The following is a 15,810-nucleotide window of genomic DNA, read 5'->3' on the forward strand; positions in this document are numbered from 1 at the left end:
ATAAAACCAACTCCCATCAAATCACATCAGCTTCTTCTTCTATACAACTTGATGCGAGGGGATTCGATATCATATTGTTTGTTTTTACAAGGAATAATATTACGTAGCTGAGGTTCTGCTCAAGGGCTTTTACAATGGTACGTTAACTGCATTCTACACATTTCAAGTCTCAATATGTTCCACATGTTGTTATTTGGTGATGGAATAATTGCATGTAATATTGTATTGTTATGTTAGCACCAAACTGTTTGCGCTGTGTTCCCTGAGAGAAAATGCGATGATTTGGAATGTTAATGAGGCAGTAACATTTTGAGTAGATAATATAATGTACGTTAAGATAAGAGAGGGAATAATAGACTACCAATGTAAGTGGGATGTACTGTAAAGTCTCAGATGAAAAACTTTGTGGCATCTTCAATAAATATTTCTGAAACCATGAGATTTCATGGTTTACCAGCTATAAAATTATATTTTCAGATTTGTGTTATTCTTTCTCACACCCGTTTTTATTTTCACTGAGAGATGAATATCTAGGTTTTTACATCAATCTTATGCTCTGATACTTGCTTCAAATATTGATTGTTACAGGGAACTTCAGTCAACATTATTGTTGGTTCTCATGTGTGGGCCGAGGACCCGGAGATTGCTTGGATTGATGGAAAAGTGTCTAAGATTACTGGCCAATCAGCTGAAATCCAGACTAGAAATGGAAAAACGGTACGGGGCTTACTATTTGACCGTGTTTCGAGATCAATAGATTTCAACATTTCTTATGCTTATTCTTGTGAAAGGACACTGCTTCAACGTGTAGTTGAATTTTGGCGAGCTTTGTTTACATTAAAGTTAGAAACAATTGATTACTTCTATTAAGACACTTAAATATCAAGAGTAGATAACGCTCACATATGGCCTCATTTGATCACGACTTCTGCACCTTGTTATTGTTCAGCTTAATGCAAATTTGTCGAAAATATACCCAAAGGATATGGAAGCTCCTGCTGGCGGTGTTGATGACATGACAAAGTTATCCTACTTGCACGAACCTGGAGTTCTGCAGAATATATCAACTAGATACGAACTCAATGAAATATATGTGAGTTTTTATTCTTTTGTTTTCTGTGTCTTTTAATTACAAAACGTAGTGCAATCTACAACTCGTGCACTGCAATAATTGGTATTGTTATTGCTGATTTGGTGGCAGACGTATACTGGAAATATTCTTATTGCCATCAATCCATTCCAAAGACTGTCTCATCTTTATGATACTCACATGATGGAACAATACAAGGGAGCACCATTTGGAGAGTTAAGCCCTCATGTATTCGCAGTTGCTGATGTTGCATACAGGTGATCTCATAATCTTATTCCGAAGGATTTAAAAATATATCTTGGAGGATGACTGTACATGAATTATAGAAATGGTTTTTTCAAACAGGGCAATGATTAATGAAGGAAAAAGTAACTCCATTCTTGTAAGCGGTGAGAGCGGAGCTGGTAAGACCGAGACCACAAAAATGCTCATGCGTTATCTTGCATATATGGGTGGTCGTGCTGCCACAGAAGGACGAACAGTTGAACAACAAGTTCTAGAAGTAAGATTAAAATCACACCTAGTTCTACCTTAATTGTTGTCTTTGTTTCATTCCTTAAGTTATTTTGCTTTTGGTTTGAGTAACTCTTAAATTTCTGTGTCAAATCACATGTTTATTAACTAATTTACTGCAGTCCAATCCAGTTCTTGAAGCTTTTGGCAATGCGAAAACAGTTAGAAATAACAATTCCAGGTGAGATATTGTTCGACTGACAAGTGTACATTAGAGGAGTTGTTTATTTTTTCTACATTTACGTCCACTATCAGTTTGTAACTTGACCTAACTTGTACATTTATAACAAAAATGTCTCACTCAGACAATGTCTCCAGTTTGTACTCCATTTACGTAACTTAAACAATTAAAACAAAAGTCTCCATGTCATTTTGTTTCTTCTTGTGTTTAGGCACATATGAACAATATTCTTGACATTATAGTTAATACTCTCAAGGATTCCGAGTCTGGTTCCAATGTTATTGCAACTGTATATTATATAAACAAAAATGCTTTTGTAATTATCCTTTATGTTCCTTTTTCTTCGACTGGATAGCTTAGGGGTAATGGCAAGGCAATAGAACTAACAAAGATATGCTAACAGCAAAACTAAATTTGTACTGAATGTCTCAAGTAGTTCGAACTATCGGGCTTGTACCTATTTTTCACTACTAATTGCAAAGGAGTTTTCTTTATATAAACACGTGCTTGCACTACATGATCAATTCTTTAACAATTGTAATGTACTTGAGCTTCTTTCATCTATGCTTATTGAAGCGATTCTCTGCAGCCGCTTTGGTAAATTTGTTGAGATCCAATTTGATAAACATGGAAGGATATCAGGGGCAGCCATCAGAACATATCTTCTTGAACGATCTCGTGTCTGCCAGATTTCTGATCCTGAGCGCAACTATCATTGCTTTTACCTCCTCTGTGCAGCACCACCAGAGGTATCTTCCTGTTGGACTAATTGCAAAGAACTAGATTATCATATATTTCTTAGTACATATTCTGTCGTTATCACACTTGAATGAAGTCAGTGAATCTCTCTCTCTCTCTCTCTCTCCTCTAAGTCTTCTAGTTTATTTTGTTTAAATGCCAGGAAATTGAGAAGTATAAGCTGTCAGACCCTAAATCATTTCATTATCTCAATCAATCAAAATGCTATGAACTGGTTGGTATCAGTGACGCACGTGATTACCTCAACACTCGAAGAGCTATGGACATCGTTGGGATAAGTGAGAAACAACAGGTGTAGTATTTCTCTAGTCTGCATGTCCAACTTTGTAACGAAGAAACTGCAAAGAAACTATTATTTTACTCAAACAACCTGTTCATTCTGTCAGGATGCAATTTTTAGAGTTGTTGCTGCTATTCTTCATCTTGGTAATATCGAATTTACCAAGGGAAAGGAAATCGATTCATCAGTTCCGAAAGATGACAAGTCCAAGTTCCATCTCCAAATGACAGCAGAACTTCTCATGTATGACTGAGTCCTTGCCCTACATACTCAGTTTGTTATGCAGCTATTATGTTCTTATAAGTAAAATTATAATAACATCACTATTTCAGGTGTGATCCTCATGCCCTAGAAGATGCATTGTGCAAACGTGTCATGATAACACCTGAAGAGGTTATTAAGAGAAGTCTTGATCCTCTTAACGCAACGGTTAGCAGGGATGGTTTGGCAAAGACAATATATTCCCGTTTGTTTGACTGGTAAGTCTTGCGTACTTGAAGATTTTACGGTTTTTTTTTTGCATACTTCTTGAGCTCCAGATATGGCACAGACTAAACCATGGTGCCAATGAGGTTAAGGTAGATGTAGTTCTTACTTGTTTCAGTACAGGTTGGTGGACACAATTAATACCTCAATTGGACAGGATCCTAATTCAAAATCTCTTATTGGGGTTCTTGATATTTATGGTTTTGAAAGCTTCAAACACAACAGGTGAAAATTGGTAATTTGAATATGTATACAAACATAAGAAAAAAGTTTAAATGTATTACACCTAGCTGCCTTTGTTCACGTGGAATCCATGGCTTATGTGTCCTTTTCACAGTTTTGAACAGTTCTGTATTAATTACACGAATGAGAAACTGCAGCAGCATTTCAACCAGGTAAGGTATCAAATCTTTCTTATTCATTTCACTCTAACTCAACTGCCATTTCAATCTAACTTCATGTCCAATTTCTTCCAGCACGTGTTCAAGATGGAACAGGAAGAGTATACAAAGGAGCAAATTGATTGGAGCTATATAGAATTTGTTGATAACCAAGATGTCCTGGACCTTATTGAAAAGGTAAAAAGCTTTTCTCTACATTTCAATAGTTTTATTTTGGATTCTATTATGTAAAGGCCAAAAGCTGGTTCAGTTTGGTAAACCTTGGTTAAAACCTTAGTTTGCTCTCTCTCTCTCTCTCTCTCTCTAGAATTCTCACATGCCAATCTGCAATCCTTTGAAACAATTTTAACCCACCTTGCCTAAGGCACTCCCCATTATTTTATTCCTCACAAACTGGTTTAGGCAAATGCCAATATGCCTGTGGAAATACCCTATAACAAGTGTGTCTCAGCACTTAATAAATTATTTTAACAAATTTTATTTATGATTGTTGATCTAATTTAAAATCTTAGCAGAGCTTCCCAGAGATACCACTTTTACGAAAAAAAAACTATTTGTAGGTATATGCCCCTTGCCCATAATTTGTATTTTGCTCCATTTATGTTTAATACTTTAATCCACAAACTTTGTTTCTAAATTTATTGTTAGTTCTCACCACCCGCATTTTCAGATTCTACTTTTTTCAGTAGAGCATGAACTAATCCACTTCACACATATAAGCACCATAAAATCTTGTGTGCTAAACATGATTAAAAATTTGATGTTTATGATTTGGCGTGGTTTTTGCTTCACCGGTTTCTAATTATCTTAGATGATACGCCCTGTATATTTAATATCGATGATTTACCAATAACTTGTGAAACTCTTTCTGCAGAAGCCAGGAGGAATCATTGCTCTCCTTGATGAGGCTTGGTACGAAAAAAGCTTCATTACCTTCACTTTAATGCTTAACTGTTTTTCCAGGAAATATGCTTACTTTTGTTTGGAATGCTATCTACGAAGCTATAAATTAATAATTTGTTGGGAGAAATACTGTAAGTTTCTTTGTGACTGAACTCATCCTCACTCTCGAATTTTTTCTTGTTCCAGCATGTTTCCAAAGTCAACACATGAAACATTTTGCCAAAAGCTTTATCAGACATTCAAAGTTCATAAAAGATTTGTCAAACCAAAGTTGTCTCAGTCCAATTTTTCCATCGCTCATTATGCAGGAGAAGTAAGTTTAATTGTTCATAGCATACAATATTTAATTGTGCAAATCACATGCATAGTAAGTATTTATGCTCCACAATTTCAGGTCTTGTATCAAGCTGATCAATTTCTAGACAAAAACAAAGACTATGTGGTTCCCGAACATCAAGACTTGTTGAGTGTTTCCAAATGTTCTTTTGTAGCAGGCTTGTTCCCTCAACTTCCCGATGAGACAACAAAATCTTCTAAGTTTTCCTCTATTGGCTCTCGTTTTAAGGCATGTTATCTTCTGCTATCTTGTTTAGGCTTTACATTGGAAGTGGTTTTTCTTCAGCAATCTAAATAAAACTGGAGCTCCTAAAATCTATTGCATGAGTTTAGTCATGTCCGATACAATTTCTTAGTCTTCACCAGGTGGAACTCTAACAACTGATTTCATTGTGATGTCCTTGTTACAGTTGCAACTAATCCAGCTAATGGAGACATTAAATTCAACGGAACCTCACTACATCAGATGTGTGAAGCCAAATAATCTCTTAAAACCTTCTGTTTTTGAGAACGTCAACATTATGCACCAATTGCGTTGTGGTGTGAGTACAATTTGGAATCATGCATTGTCTTCAACCAAAGATGTTCTAAGTGATAGTTCTAATTTTGCTTGTATTCCATACCATTATTCTTGCAGGGTGTTCTAGAGGCGATTAGAATCAGTTGTGCTGGATACCCAACTCGTCGGGCTTTTGATGAATTTCTCCTAAGATTTGGCCTTCTTGCTCCAGAGGTTCTGGAAGGAAAGTAAGAACCTTCTTTCTGCTTTATTTTATTCCACCTAAAAAAAATAGTTTCATCTTGTTGGATCAATTTATTATGTTAATGGCATCTCCTCTGTAGAAACACTTGAATGTATAGGTCTGCGTGTTAAGGTAGAAGCTAGCATGCCTTTGGCACACCCAACGTTGCATCTTTGCCTATGCCACACTTTGTGCTTTACATGCGTTTTCACCTTTCTTTTGCAGATGAATGCCATTTAGCTTGCTTTAAGTTATGGGTGTCTACTGAAAGATCTCGACAACTGTTTCTTAAAAGGACTAACTTTATGGAGAAACCAACTTGTTGATGAAAAGTTGTATCTCATGTTGTCAACGAAAAAAAAATATTTGTTGTCAATAATACCAATCGGTCAAATGAGATCTAAGTTCATAATCAAGAAGGTTAAGATATTGATCATTTGGTATCTTTCTCCGTAGTTTCAGTTTTCATCCAAAATCTTTGTAATTGTTAACAGACTAGTGGTTTCCAATGCCTAGAACACTTCCCATCAAATTCGACCCTAGTAATCTTGACAACGTGACATGCCTTCAGCTAATTTCAAGCCTCGCACACGTCAATGTAACTCCACTAAGCTTTGTTCGACATCCCCCCCCACACACACACACTTTATAAATTGAAACATCTATATACTTTTGTAGTGTTTGGTTCAATCAATAGTTATGCTAGGATATCCTAAAATAATAATTGTATAACAGCAATATGATCAAAAGTTAACTCAACCATAGTTTGTGTACTTACACCATGTTGACACTCTTTCTTCTTGTTTTTTTCTGTGGGGGATGGGTTTCCTTCACCCTTTATGATCATGCCAATGGGATATGAAATTTACCTTTTACTTTGTCTGCCAGTAGAAACTTTTTCTTACTGACTATGCCAATTGAGACAGTAGTATAAAGACAACCCAAATTGAAGTTCCAATCACTCTTAGTGACTTGGACTTGGATATCTGTCATTTTCTTTGAAATTGTTTCACTTATTGAGACAAATTCCTGTGTCAGTCTTGCTTGATCACGCCATGCTTTCTGTCATGTGCTTGAAAATTCTTTCTGTAAATACCAATTTTATGAAACACCAACTTTTCTATCGAAGAGTACGTATGTTAGATATATGAAGCGAATGACAGGCACATGCATAAAGATGACCAATTGTTCCCACCACATTTTCACATTCTCTCTTCGTCACTATATACGCCTAAATTTGACCTTCCAATACTTACTCTCAACATCAGATGCAAATCATACAATTATATTTGAGGTGACTTGGGGATTTGTTGTAACCCCGAATCTTTTAGATGGTAATCTCTTGACAAATGACATTCAAAAATAGATTTGAGCCCTTACTGGTGACATGGAAAAATAATACTGTGCATTGTATAATAGATAGTTCAGTCTATCTGTTACAGGCTTTCAAAATTGTTTGATGTGGAGTTCTCCTTCTTACTATCTTGCACTTTTAAACAGCTATGATGAGAAGGTTGCATGCAAAAAGATCCTGGAAAAGAAGGGACTTAAAGGCTTTCAGGTAACTCAACACTAAGATCATACAAGGATAATATTACCGCTTGAAATGGTTCATCATTAGGATGAGAAGTATGAAATTCTCCTTCTGGCAAACACATGTTAGCTTAAACCCTCATTGATAATTGAGAACCATTTTAATCATCTTCCTTGAGAACATGGACAGTCCTATCTCACTATCTCAGAATATTTTCTGTGGAAGTTAATATTCTTCATTTTATTTACAAAACGACATTCTTCACTTTTTTTTGGGTAAGAACGATACTCTTAACTATGGTTTACTTTTTGGGCTTATTGGATCGAGTGTTTGGCATGAGGTGTAGTTGTTCTACTCCTTACATATGTTTGAACTTGTATCATTCTATTGATGATCATGTTTTCAGTTGGATCTTGTGAATGCAAGACTATTCTACCTAATCAAGAATTGTAAATGACTTGCAGATAGGCAAAACTAAGATTTTCCTAAGAGCTGGTCAGATGGCTGAGTTAGATGCGCGGAGAGCTGAGGTTCTTAGCGGCGCAGCCAAATGCATTCAACGGAAAACACGAACGTATATTGCGAGGAAACAATTTATTGCAGTGCAGAAAGCAAGTATTCAATTGCAGGCTTTCTGTAGAGGTGAGCAGTCGGACAGCGTAAAAGTAATTAACTGTTAGATGTACTGACATTGAAAGCATTATATTGGCATCCGTTGTAGATTTTTCTTCTCTGGCTCATTGACATATACAATTATTTGAGATTTTCATCTATCTTGACCATCTTATTATCTACAGTAGAAACTATAAAACCATTTTTTTCATCTGCATCATTTTCTTATCCATCTTGTGAAACTACTTACTGTATTGGGTTTATCACCTGCTTGTAGAAAGTTCACTCTTGTCACAAGCTTTTATCATGAACAATTTTAAAACAAATTGCAGGAAGAATGGTCTCCAAACTGTATGAAAGCATGAGGAGAGAAGCAGCAGCAGTAAAGGTTCAAAAGAATTTACGTAGATTCCTGGCCAGAAGAGCGTACAAGAAACTCCGCTTTTCAGTGCTTGTCTTGCAGACAGGTTTCAGGGCATTGGGTGCCCGTAATGAGTTTAGATTTAGGAGGAAAACCAAAGCAGCAATCGTTATTCAGGTAAATTAGTTGGAGTTTATTATGTATCACTCCTTAGAATAAATTAACTTACTTTCTGTGTTTTCAAAGGCTTACTCTTCATTGAATAACATCTGCAGTCCCAGTGGCGTCGTTATAGAGCTTACTCCTACTTTAAAAAACTCAAAAGGGCATCAGTTGTTACCCAGTGTCAATGGAGAGGAAGAATTGCGAGGAAAGAGCTTAGAAAACTCAAAATGGTCAGTGGCACCATTCTTGTAATATTTCGGTTAGAGTAAGAATTCATGTACTTGATATTGCTCCAGAACACTAAATGAAACATCAAGTTTGAAGGAGCATACTGGCAGTCTCTGGCTCAGCTGTAGCTCGAGTTCAGCTGCTCATGTTGCATACATGGCACATGGTGCTACAAAATGTTAACAGGCATGCTTATGAAAATATTTCTTAGATGAAGATCAGTTAACTTGTTTGTAAGTGTGTTACATATCAGATGGCGCATAGAAATAATTATTTTATATGCAGCCTGAAAAGTTTGATCTCATAGAAGGCAATTTAGATATAAAACTGAACCATTTTTACATTTAATCATTTACAAATAAAACTATATAAAGAAGTGTTTGGCCTTGTCAGTTTCTTTAGCTTGTGACATTGCATTTACATGCACATATATCTTGTCCATTATTAAACCTTTTCTTCCTTTTGCCCTGTACAGCATTTTGTCGTCAATTTATAATATGCATTTAAATAATTTAAAGAATGTGCCAGTCATTGAGAAACTATTTTACATACTGGGCGTTTTATAGAGGAGATTGTTGAGATTGAAAGTTGGACAGATTACTTTGAGATGCCCATATCTAAGGGATCCTTCTCATCTGATTTTTTTTTTAATATCCCCTTCTGCTACTTTTCAGTGCTTATATACATTTATGAATTTTGAGCAGGCTGCACGGGAAACAGGTGCACTTAAAGAAGCGAAGGATAAGCTTGAAAAGACGGTGGAGGATCTCACATGGCGTTTGCAGTTGGAAAAGCGTTTAAGGGTAATCTCAATGTCTTTAGATGGATATGTAGTTATGTACCTATGCCAGTGCACAAGATATTTCTAATAAATTGATATGTACATACTCAAGGCAAAAGGGCCCTGCAGACCCAGGACGTCCTTTCACCTGCAAATTATCTTTAGACTGCTCTGACAGCTGATAGGTAGTTGTTTTTTATCTGCAAACATGTCACTGAAGAAACTAATAATTTAATGGTACATAAATCTCATGATGGTTTATCATGAAATTAGCAGTTCATTTCATTTTCTTTTTTGGGGATTTTAGAGCCAGGAGAATTTATATTGTCGTATTATTACTATTTTAAAAAGATTTTAACTAAACAATTTGTGCAGACTGACTTGGAGGAATCCAAAGCACAGGAGATATTAAAGTTGCAGAACTCTTTGCAAAGTATGCAAAATAAGGTTGACGAAGCAAATGCAATGATTGTTAAGGAACGAGAGGCTGCCCAAAAGGCTATAGACGAAGCACCTCCTGTTATCAAAGAAACCCAAGTTCTTGTCCAAGACACTGAAAAGATTAACTTTCTTGCTGCAGAAGTAGAAAGCTTAAAGGTAATTTCTAAATTATTATTAATTGTTCCCTTGCGGGGGACAAATATATATTCAAATGCATTTTTCATTGGTAATCAGGAGCACAAGGCATTCAAGCTCTTAATTTCTCTTCACCCGTAACAACAGGAGTATGGAAGGTGTATTAAGCTTGCAACAAAATCAACAAATCTGTCTCTCTTACTGTATTTTTCTTTGTATCTCTGTGTAACCAAATCTCTCGCTCTTTCTCTCAACAATTTTGATGATTGTAAAATCCGTTACCATAGTAGAGTAGGTAGGGAACATCATAACATGCCATGAAAAAACTAGGAAAAGTGTGCAGATGAATTAAGCGTTAGGTGTGTGCTCATGCTATGTAAAAACTAGCATGAAAATAATAGAATCTGTTATTTTTTTACTTGTTATGCATGCTTGCTTGCATATTCTATTTCTATTCTGAGTCTTGGGTTTGTATATTTTATATTGCAATTATTGACCCTGGATTCATAAACCACAGGATTCGTTGCAGTCAGAAAAAGAAAAGACCGGTGATTATGAAGAGAAACTTGCCAAAGCTCAAGAGTCGAATGATGAAAAAGGTAAGAAGTTGGAAGAGGCGGAAGGAAAAGTTCAACAACTTCAGGAAAACTTGACCAGGTATATAAACATCTAAGTGCATATATCATTTCAAATTAGTTGATATTGTAGTATCCTGTCCTACAAATTTCTTGAACAGTTAGACAACAGGTATTTATGTGTGGGTGATCAAAATAACAAAATTGTTTCAGTGCATATTTGTACAACACAGGCTTTTGGATAGTCAACTAGTAGCAGGAACACTTGCATTAATTTCCACACCTCTTATAGTAACACATTTTTAATGACTAATGAATATGCTTACATGATTTCTTGTCGCTTCCATGGTCAAATGAAAGTTAATCCTCTTTTTCATTGTTCCCGCACTAATTATAATGTCCACACAAAGTAAACTGGTTTTTCTTGGCCAGCTTGAGCAAATACTGAATACAAAATCATATTATCCAGTAATGTTATCTATAAATGCTCATTCCATGTAATTATATATTTTACTGAAAGTTCAATGTATATGTTGGACACGTAGGTGACTTACCCTACAATAAATATTTTTTCTTTGTATTTAACAGTGACTGGTTAAGCGTTCATCATTTTTTTTTCTCTTTAATGTTTGAAAGTGTTTGTAACTTAGGCTCGAAGAGAAGCTTAGCAACTTAGAGTCCGAGAATAAAGTCCTTCGTCAACAGGCTCTATCCATGACACCAAACAATAGATACCTCTCTCAACGTTCGAAGTCAAGCATGCAGGTATTCTACTAAAGCATCTTTTAATTGAAGTGACATTTTAGGTTTTCCCACATGACGATGCTGATATCCATGTGCTGATACTTGACAGAGGAGTGGTGATATTGCTGCAAGAACGACTGTTGTAAGTGACTTCACTCAGATTGTAATTTCCTTTTGTTTGTTATATTGTGCTTCTAGTTATTTTAAATTTTTAATCATATATGAAAATATATTAGGATCCACAAATTGCGTCGTCAACCCCAAGGGATTTTTCGGAAGTAGAAGAAAAACCACAGAAATCACTAAATGAGAAACAACAGGAGAATCAGGACTTGCTGATCAGATGTATTGCACAGCATCTGGGCTTTGCAGGAAGCAGACCTATTGCCGCATGTATCATATACAAATGCCTTCTTCAATGGAGATCGTTTGAAGTTGAGCGGACAAGTGTTTTTGACAGAATTATTCAGACAATTGGTCATGCTATTGAGGTGGAAAAGTTTTATATTTTCTAGTATTTTTGTCATGCCTATGTATTTTTGGATAGCCAAAACGAAAAATGAATATCTTGATCTCTTCTAAATTGATTACTTTTTGTTGATTGAAGACCCAGGAGAACAATGAGGTGTTGGGCTACTGGCTGTCCAATGCCTCAACGCTATTGTTGCTGCTCCAACGCACACTAAAGGCAAGTGGTGCAGCTGGAATGGCTCCACAGCGCCGTCGATCATCATCAGCAACTCTTTTTGGGAGGATGACTCAGGTAAGCTACTTTTTTAGTTTGTATCTGAACTCCGAGGTTGTTCATAATTTTGAAAAAATGAAAGAACAGAGAAGCCATTTTCCTTCATGTTTACTTTATTTTTGTTGTTTTATTTAGAGTTTCCGGGGAACTCCACAAGGCGTTAATCTTTCTTTTGTCAATGGCGGGATGAACGGGGGAGTAGATACCTTGCGCCAAGTTGAAGCCAAATACCCTGCTTTACTTTTCAAACAGCAACTCACAGCATATGTAGAAAAAATATATGGAATGATCCGAGATAATTTGAAGAAAGAGATTTCTCCATTGCTTGGATTGTGCATTCAGGTATTCCAATCCTTCAATCCTTAATTGTGGCATCTTGTTGACAGATTTTACAGTTTTATGTTTTTGCTATTTTTCTTGTATCTTCTTATAATTCCGTAATGCATCTTTGGACTGGGTCACATAGGCGCCAAGAACTTCCAGAGCAAGTTTAGCTAAAGGATCATCCCGTTCTCCTGTGAATGGTGCAGCACAGCAAGTTCTGATTGCTCATTGGCAAGGGATTGTGAAAAGTCTTGGAAATTTCTTGAATACACTAAAAGCCAATCAAGTGAGTTGGATCTTATTTTCCTCTTGTTGCATGTCACCCTTTCCTTATCGCATTCAGTCATTTGAATGCATGGGATATATATCATAGTTCTCTTGAAAACAATGTTCTTTTCTCCAAGTACATTCAGTCGGATTTTCCTGACCCAACAAGTTGTGCTCTGAACCTCTAATTAGTTTAATAGAATCTTTATTTCTCTTCAATCATCTGATACACACTGCTATTCACAGGTGCCACCGTTTTTAGTCCGTAAAGTGTTCACACAAATATTTTCTTTCATCAATGTGCAATTATTCAACAGGTATGCTTCCTATCAACATTTACATGATTTTGATGTTTTCAACACATTCTAACAGTACGGAAGTTTGTTTCTTATGAATGTTTGTCTTTCTGGTTTCAGCCTCCTGTTGAGACGAGAATGTTGTTCATTTAGTAATGGTGAATATGTCAAGGCAGGATTGGCTGAACTAGAGCACTGGTGCTATAAAGCCACGGATGAGGTGACTATATATTAACGTTTGACTGTAAATTACTCAAATGCTTTCCTGTTTCACTTACTGAACGCCAAAACAATTGATGCAGTATGCAGGCTCAGCTTGGGATGAGCTCAAGCATATAAGACAGGCTATTGGGTTCCTGGTATTTGTTTTCTCTGTTCATTATAATGTTTTTCTTCAATTGCTTGTTAAAATATTCGCATGAGAATGTGGTAGACTCATGGCGTTGGAAAAGTGTTGGGTAATTTGCCTCTAAGTATGTACACAAGTTGAACAAAGCAAACCCCTTATATATTTCATTCCTTTTTCAGGTCATACATCAAAAGCCAAAAAAGACACTGGATGAAATTAGCCATGACTTGTGCCCAGTGAGTGATGTTCATTAAAACTTACAGTTTCTACCTTGTCATCTTTGCTTGTATCTCATTAGTTTCGCTTTTTGTCAACAGGTACTTAGCATACAGCAGCTGTACCGGATCAGTACGATGTACTGGGATGACAAGTATGGCACACACAGTCTGTCATCAGATGTAAGTTATTTTGTTGCAAATTATCAAACTAAGTTTGTAACTAACTTGTTTCGATGAGATTTATTTTTTAGTCCTCACTAACTTTGTGTAGCAATGCTATATATTGTCTTTGACTAGGTCATTTCCAACATGAGAGTGTTGATGACTGAAGATTCAAACAATGCTGTCAGCAGTTCTTTCTTGTTAGATGACGATTCAAGGTACATAGGTCAAACTATTCAATTTTGTTATCCATTCATTTCCTTGACTCCATACATAAGTCTGATAAAGTAGTGATCATTTTCTTCCTTCCATTTACCTCGCAGCATACCCTTTTCAGTTGATGACATATCGAAGTCAATGGAACAGATTGACATATCCGACATTGAACCACCTCCACTCATCCGTGAGAATTCAGGCTTCATGTTTCTGCTTCCACGTGTGGAATAATCAATTTACTTCCCATGGGGTTTTGCTCTCTAAATGTATTTACTTTCATACTGAATCATGATAGCCTTTCAACCGTTCCGTTACCTCCTTGGATCACCTTTCTGCATCGAAAAAATGCCCTTCCGACATCCCCAGCCAAGTATAGAATTAAATCCATGCTTCACTAGCATTGCTCTCTCCGACTTGACAAGACAGTCTTCCACCATTTTGTTGTAGTGTTCTTTTTGAAGTGTAAAATTTTGGTGTTCTCATTCATACACAGTGTTCGATATTCTTTAAGATGTAAAAGCCTAGGTTGACCTTTCCTTGCAATGGAGTAGCATACAAACTGACTTTGTATACTAGTTGATGTAACTAATTTGTTATGTACAGGTTCACTAGCTTATTTGAGTTTAAAATTTTCATTCTTCACAATCAAATTGTAAAGAGTTGGTCGCTGGAAGCCTCGAATAGATGGTCTCTCTCCCTATATTGTTGAAATGATACAATCAATGGTAGTCAAGAGTTGATTTTTCTTTTTTTCTTTTTTTTTTATGAATTCTTTAGATATATATTATAGCTATACCCTCTTGGCTCTATTTTTCAAGGCTTCATAGAGTTTTCAATTTTTTATAAACTCTAACACTAATTACCAAAAAAAAGGAATTCCAAATCATTAGATATATATTATAGCTATACCGTCACCAATCTATTTTTTGGAGCACTCACATATTCAGACTCCAGTTTTTTCTAAATTCTATTACTAATTACGAAAAAGTAGGATATAAATAAAGAAACAATTTCATCTAAAGTTTCAGAGAGTCTCCAACTTTTCCTAAATAATATAGCTAATTACGGAAAAAAATTGAGACAGAAAACTAAATTGCCTAAAAACAGTAGTTTCAACAAAAAACAGTAGTTTTCACAAAAAACAGTTTTTCTAAAACTTTTACGCTACAAAGAATAGTTTCCACACTAATCTCAGATGAAGTTTAACATAACAAAGTTTCTTTCTAGAAAATGACAATGAATCTATGAAAGAACAAAGAAAAAAATGAATTGAGTTGCTTGAACATTTACCACACATGTGACTGAAAAAAAAGAAAAAAGTCAACGAATTATAAAATAAGTAATAGTATACACCCAAAACAAATAAAATTGTATTATGCACTATATATATGGGACTAAAAAATAAAGTTGGGTCAATTTAATGTGTCATCCACTGTGGGATTTAGACATTTAGTCGTAGTTAAGAATTTCAAAAGCCACAATTCCGGCCACAATAATTACAACATATTCCAATTACATTTATGAATTTTATAATTTCCAATTTTAGCGGAATAACGAGATTTAGTTAAAGCAGACGTTGACTTAAATAAATTATATAACTATAGATTTAGTTAAAGTGGAAGTTGGGCTTAAATAAATTATATATCAAACCAAAACAAATTACTATACATGTGAAAAATTAAATTATACAAAAAATAACATCACAAAATATATAATAGAAAATTAAAAAAATAAAAATAAAAATAACCGCAAACCAATAATGACAAATATTTTAAAATATATATAATACTACATGAAACTACCGTCAAAGAACAATTAACTGAAAACAGAAAACTATATACAAATACATCGAACTAACCTTAAATAATATTTAACGGGAAATCGGAAATTGGATGCACATGCAAGTATTAAACTAATCTTAAAAAGTAATTAATGGACAGTCGAAATATTGATAGAACTGCATTA

General features: G+C 35.3%; 1 protein-coding gene across 1 annotated transcript; it reads left to right on the forward strand.

Annotated features, from left to right (window-relative positions):
* LOC147500081 (myosin-9-like) lies at positions 1–14,603 on the forward strand. The gene is made up of 38 exons (XM_086561794.1): positions 1–137; positions 589–717; positions 950–1,093; positions 1,202–1,347; positions 1,436–1,592; positions 1,726–1,784; positions 2,374–2,533; positions 2,686–2,835; positions 2,930–3,066; positions 3,156–3,302; positions 3,433–3,534; positions 3,647–3,704; positions 3,786–3,887; positions 4,585–4,622; positions 4,800–4,926; positions 5,008–5,178; positions 5,360–5,491; positions 5,587–5,696; positions 7,193–7,253; positions 7,691–7,868; positions 8,171–8,376; positions 8,475–8,594; positions 9,297–9,395; positions 9,749–9,970; positions 10,467–10,606; positions 11,175–11,289; positions 11,378–11,410; positions 11,505–11,759; positions 11,876–12,031; positions 12,149–12,355; positions 12,480–12,623; positions 12,851–12,921; positions 13,021–13,120; positions 13,203–13,259; positions 13,429–13,485; positions 13,567–13,647; positions 13,765–13,847; positions 13,953–14,603. Exons 1-38 carry the CDS (start codon positions 135–137, stop codon positions 14,074–14,076), a joined length of 4,581 nt encoding a protein of 1,526 aa, XP_086417920.1. The 5' UTR covers positions 1–134; the 3' UTR covers positions 14,077–14,603.
* The last annotated feature ends 1,207 nt before the right edge of the window (positions 14,604–15,810 follow it).

Source organism: Coptis chinensis, chromosome 5 (assembly GCF_015680905.1).
Source record: "Coptis chinensis isolate HL-2020 chromosome 5, ASM1568090v1, whole genome shotgun sequence".
Lineage (NCBI taxonomy): Eukaryota > Viridiplantae > Streptophyta > Magnoliopsida > Ranunculales > Ranunculaceae > Coptis > Coptis chinensis.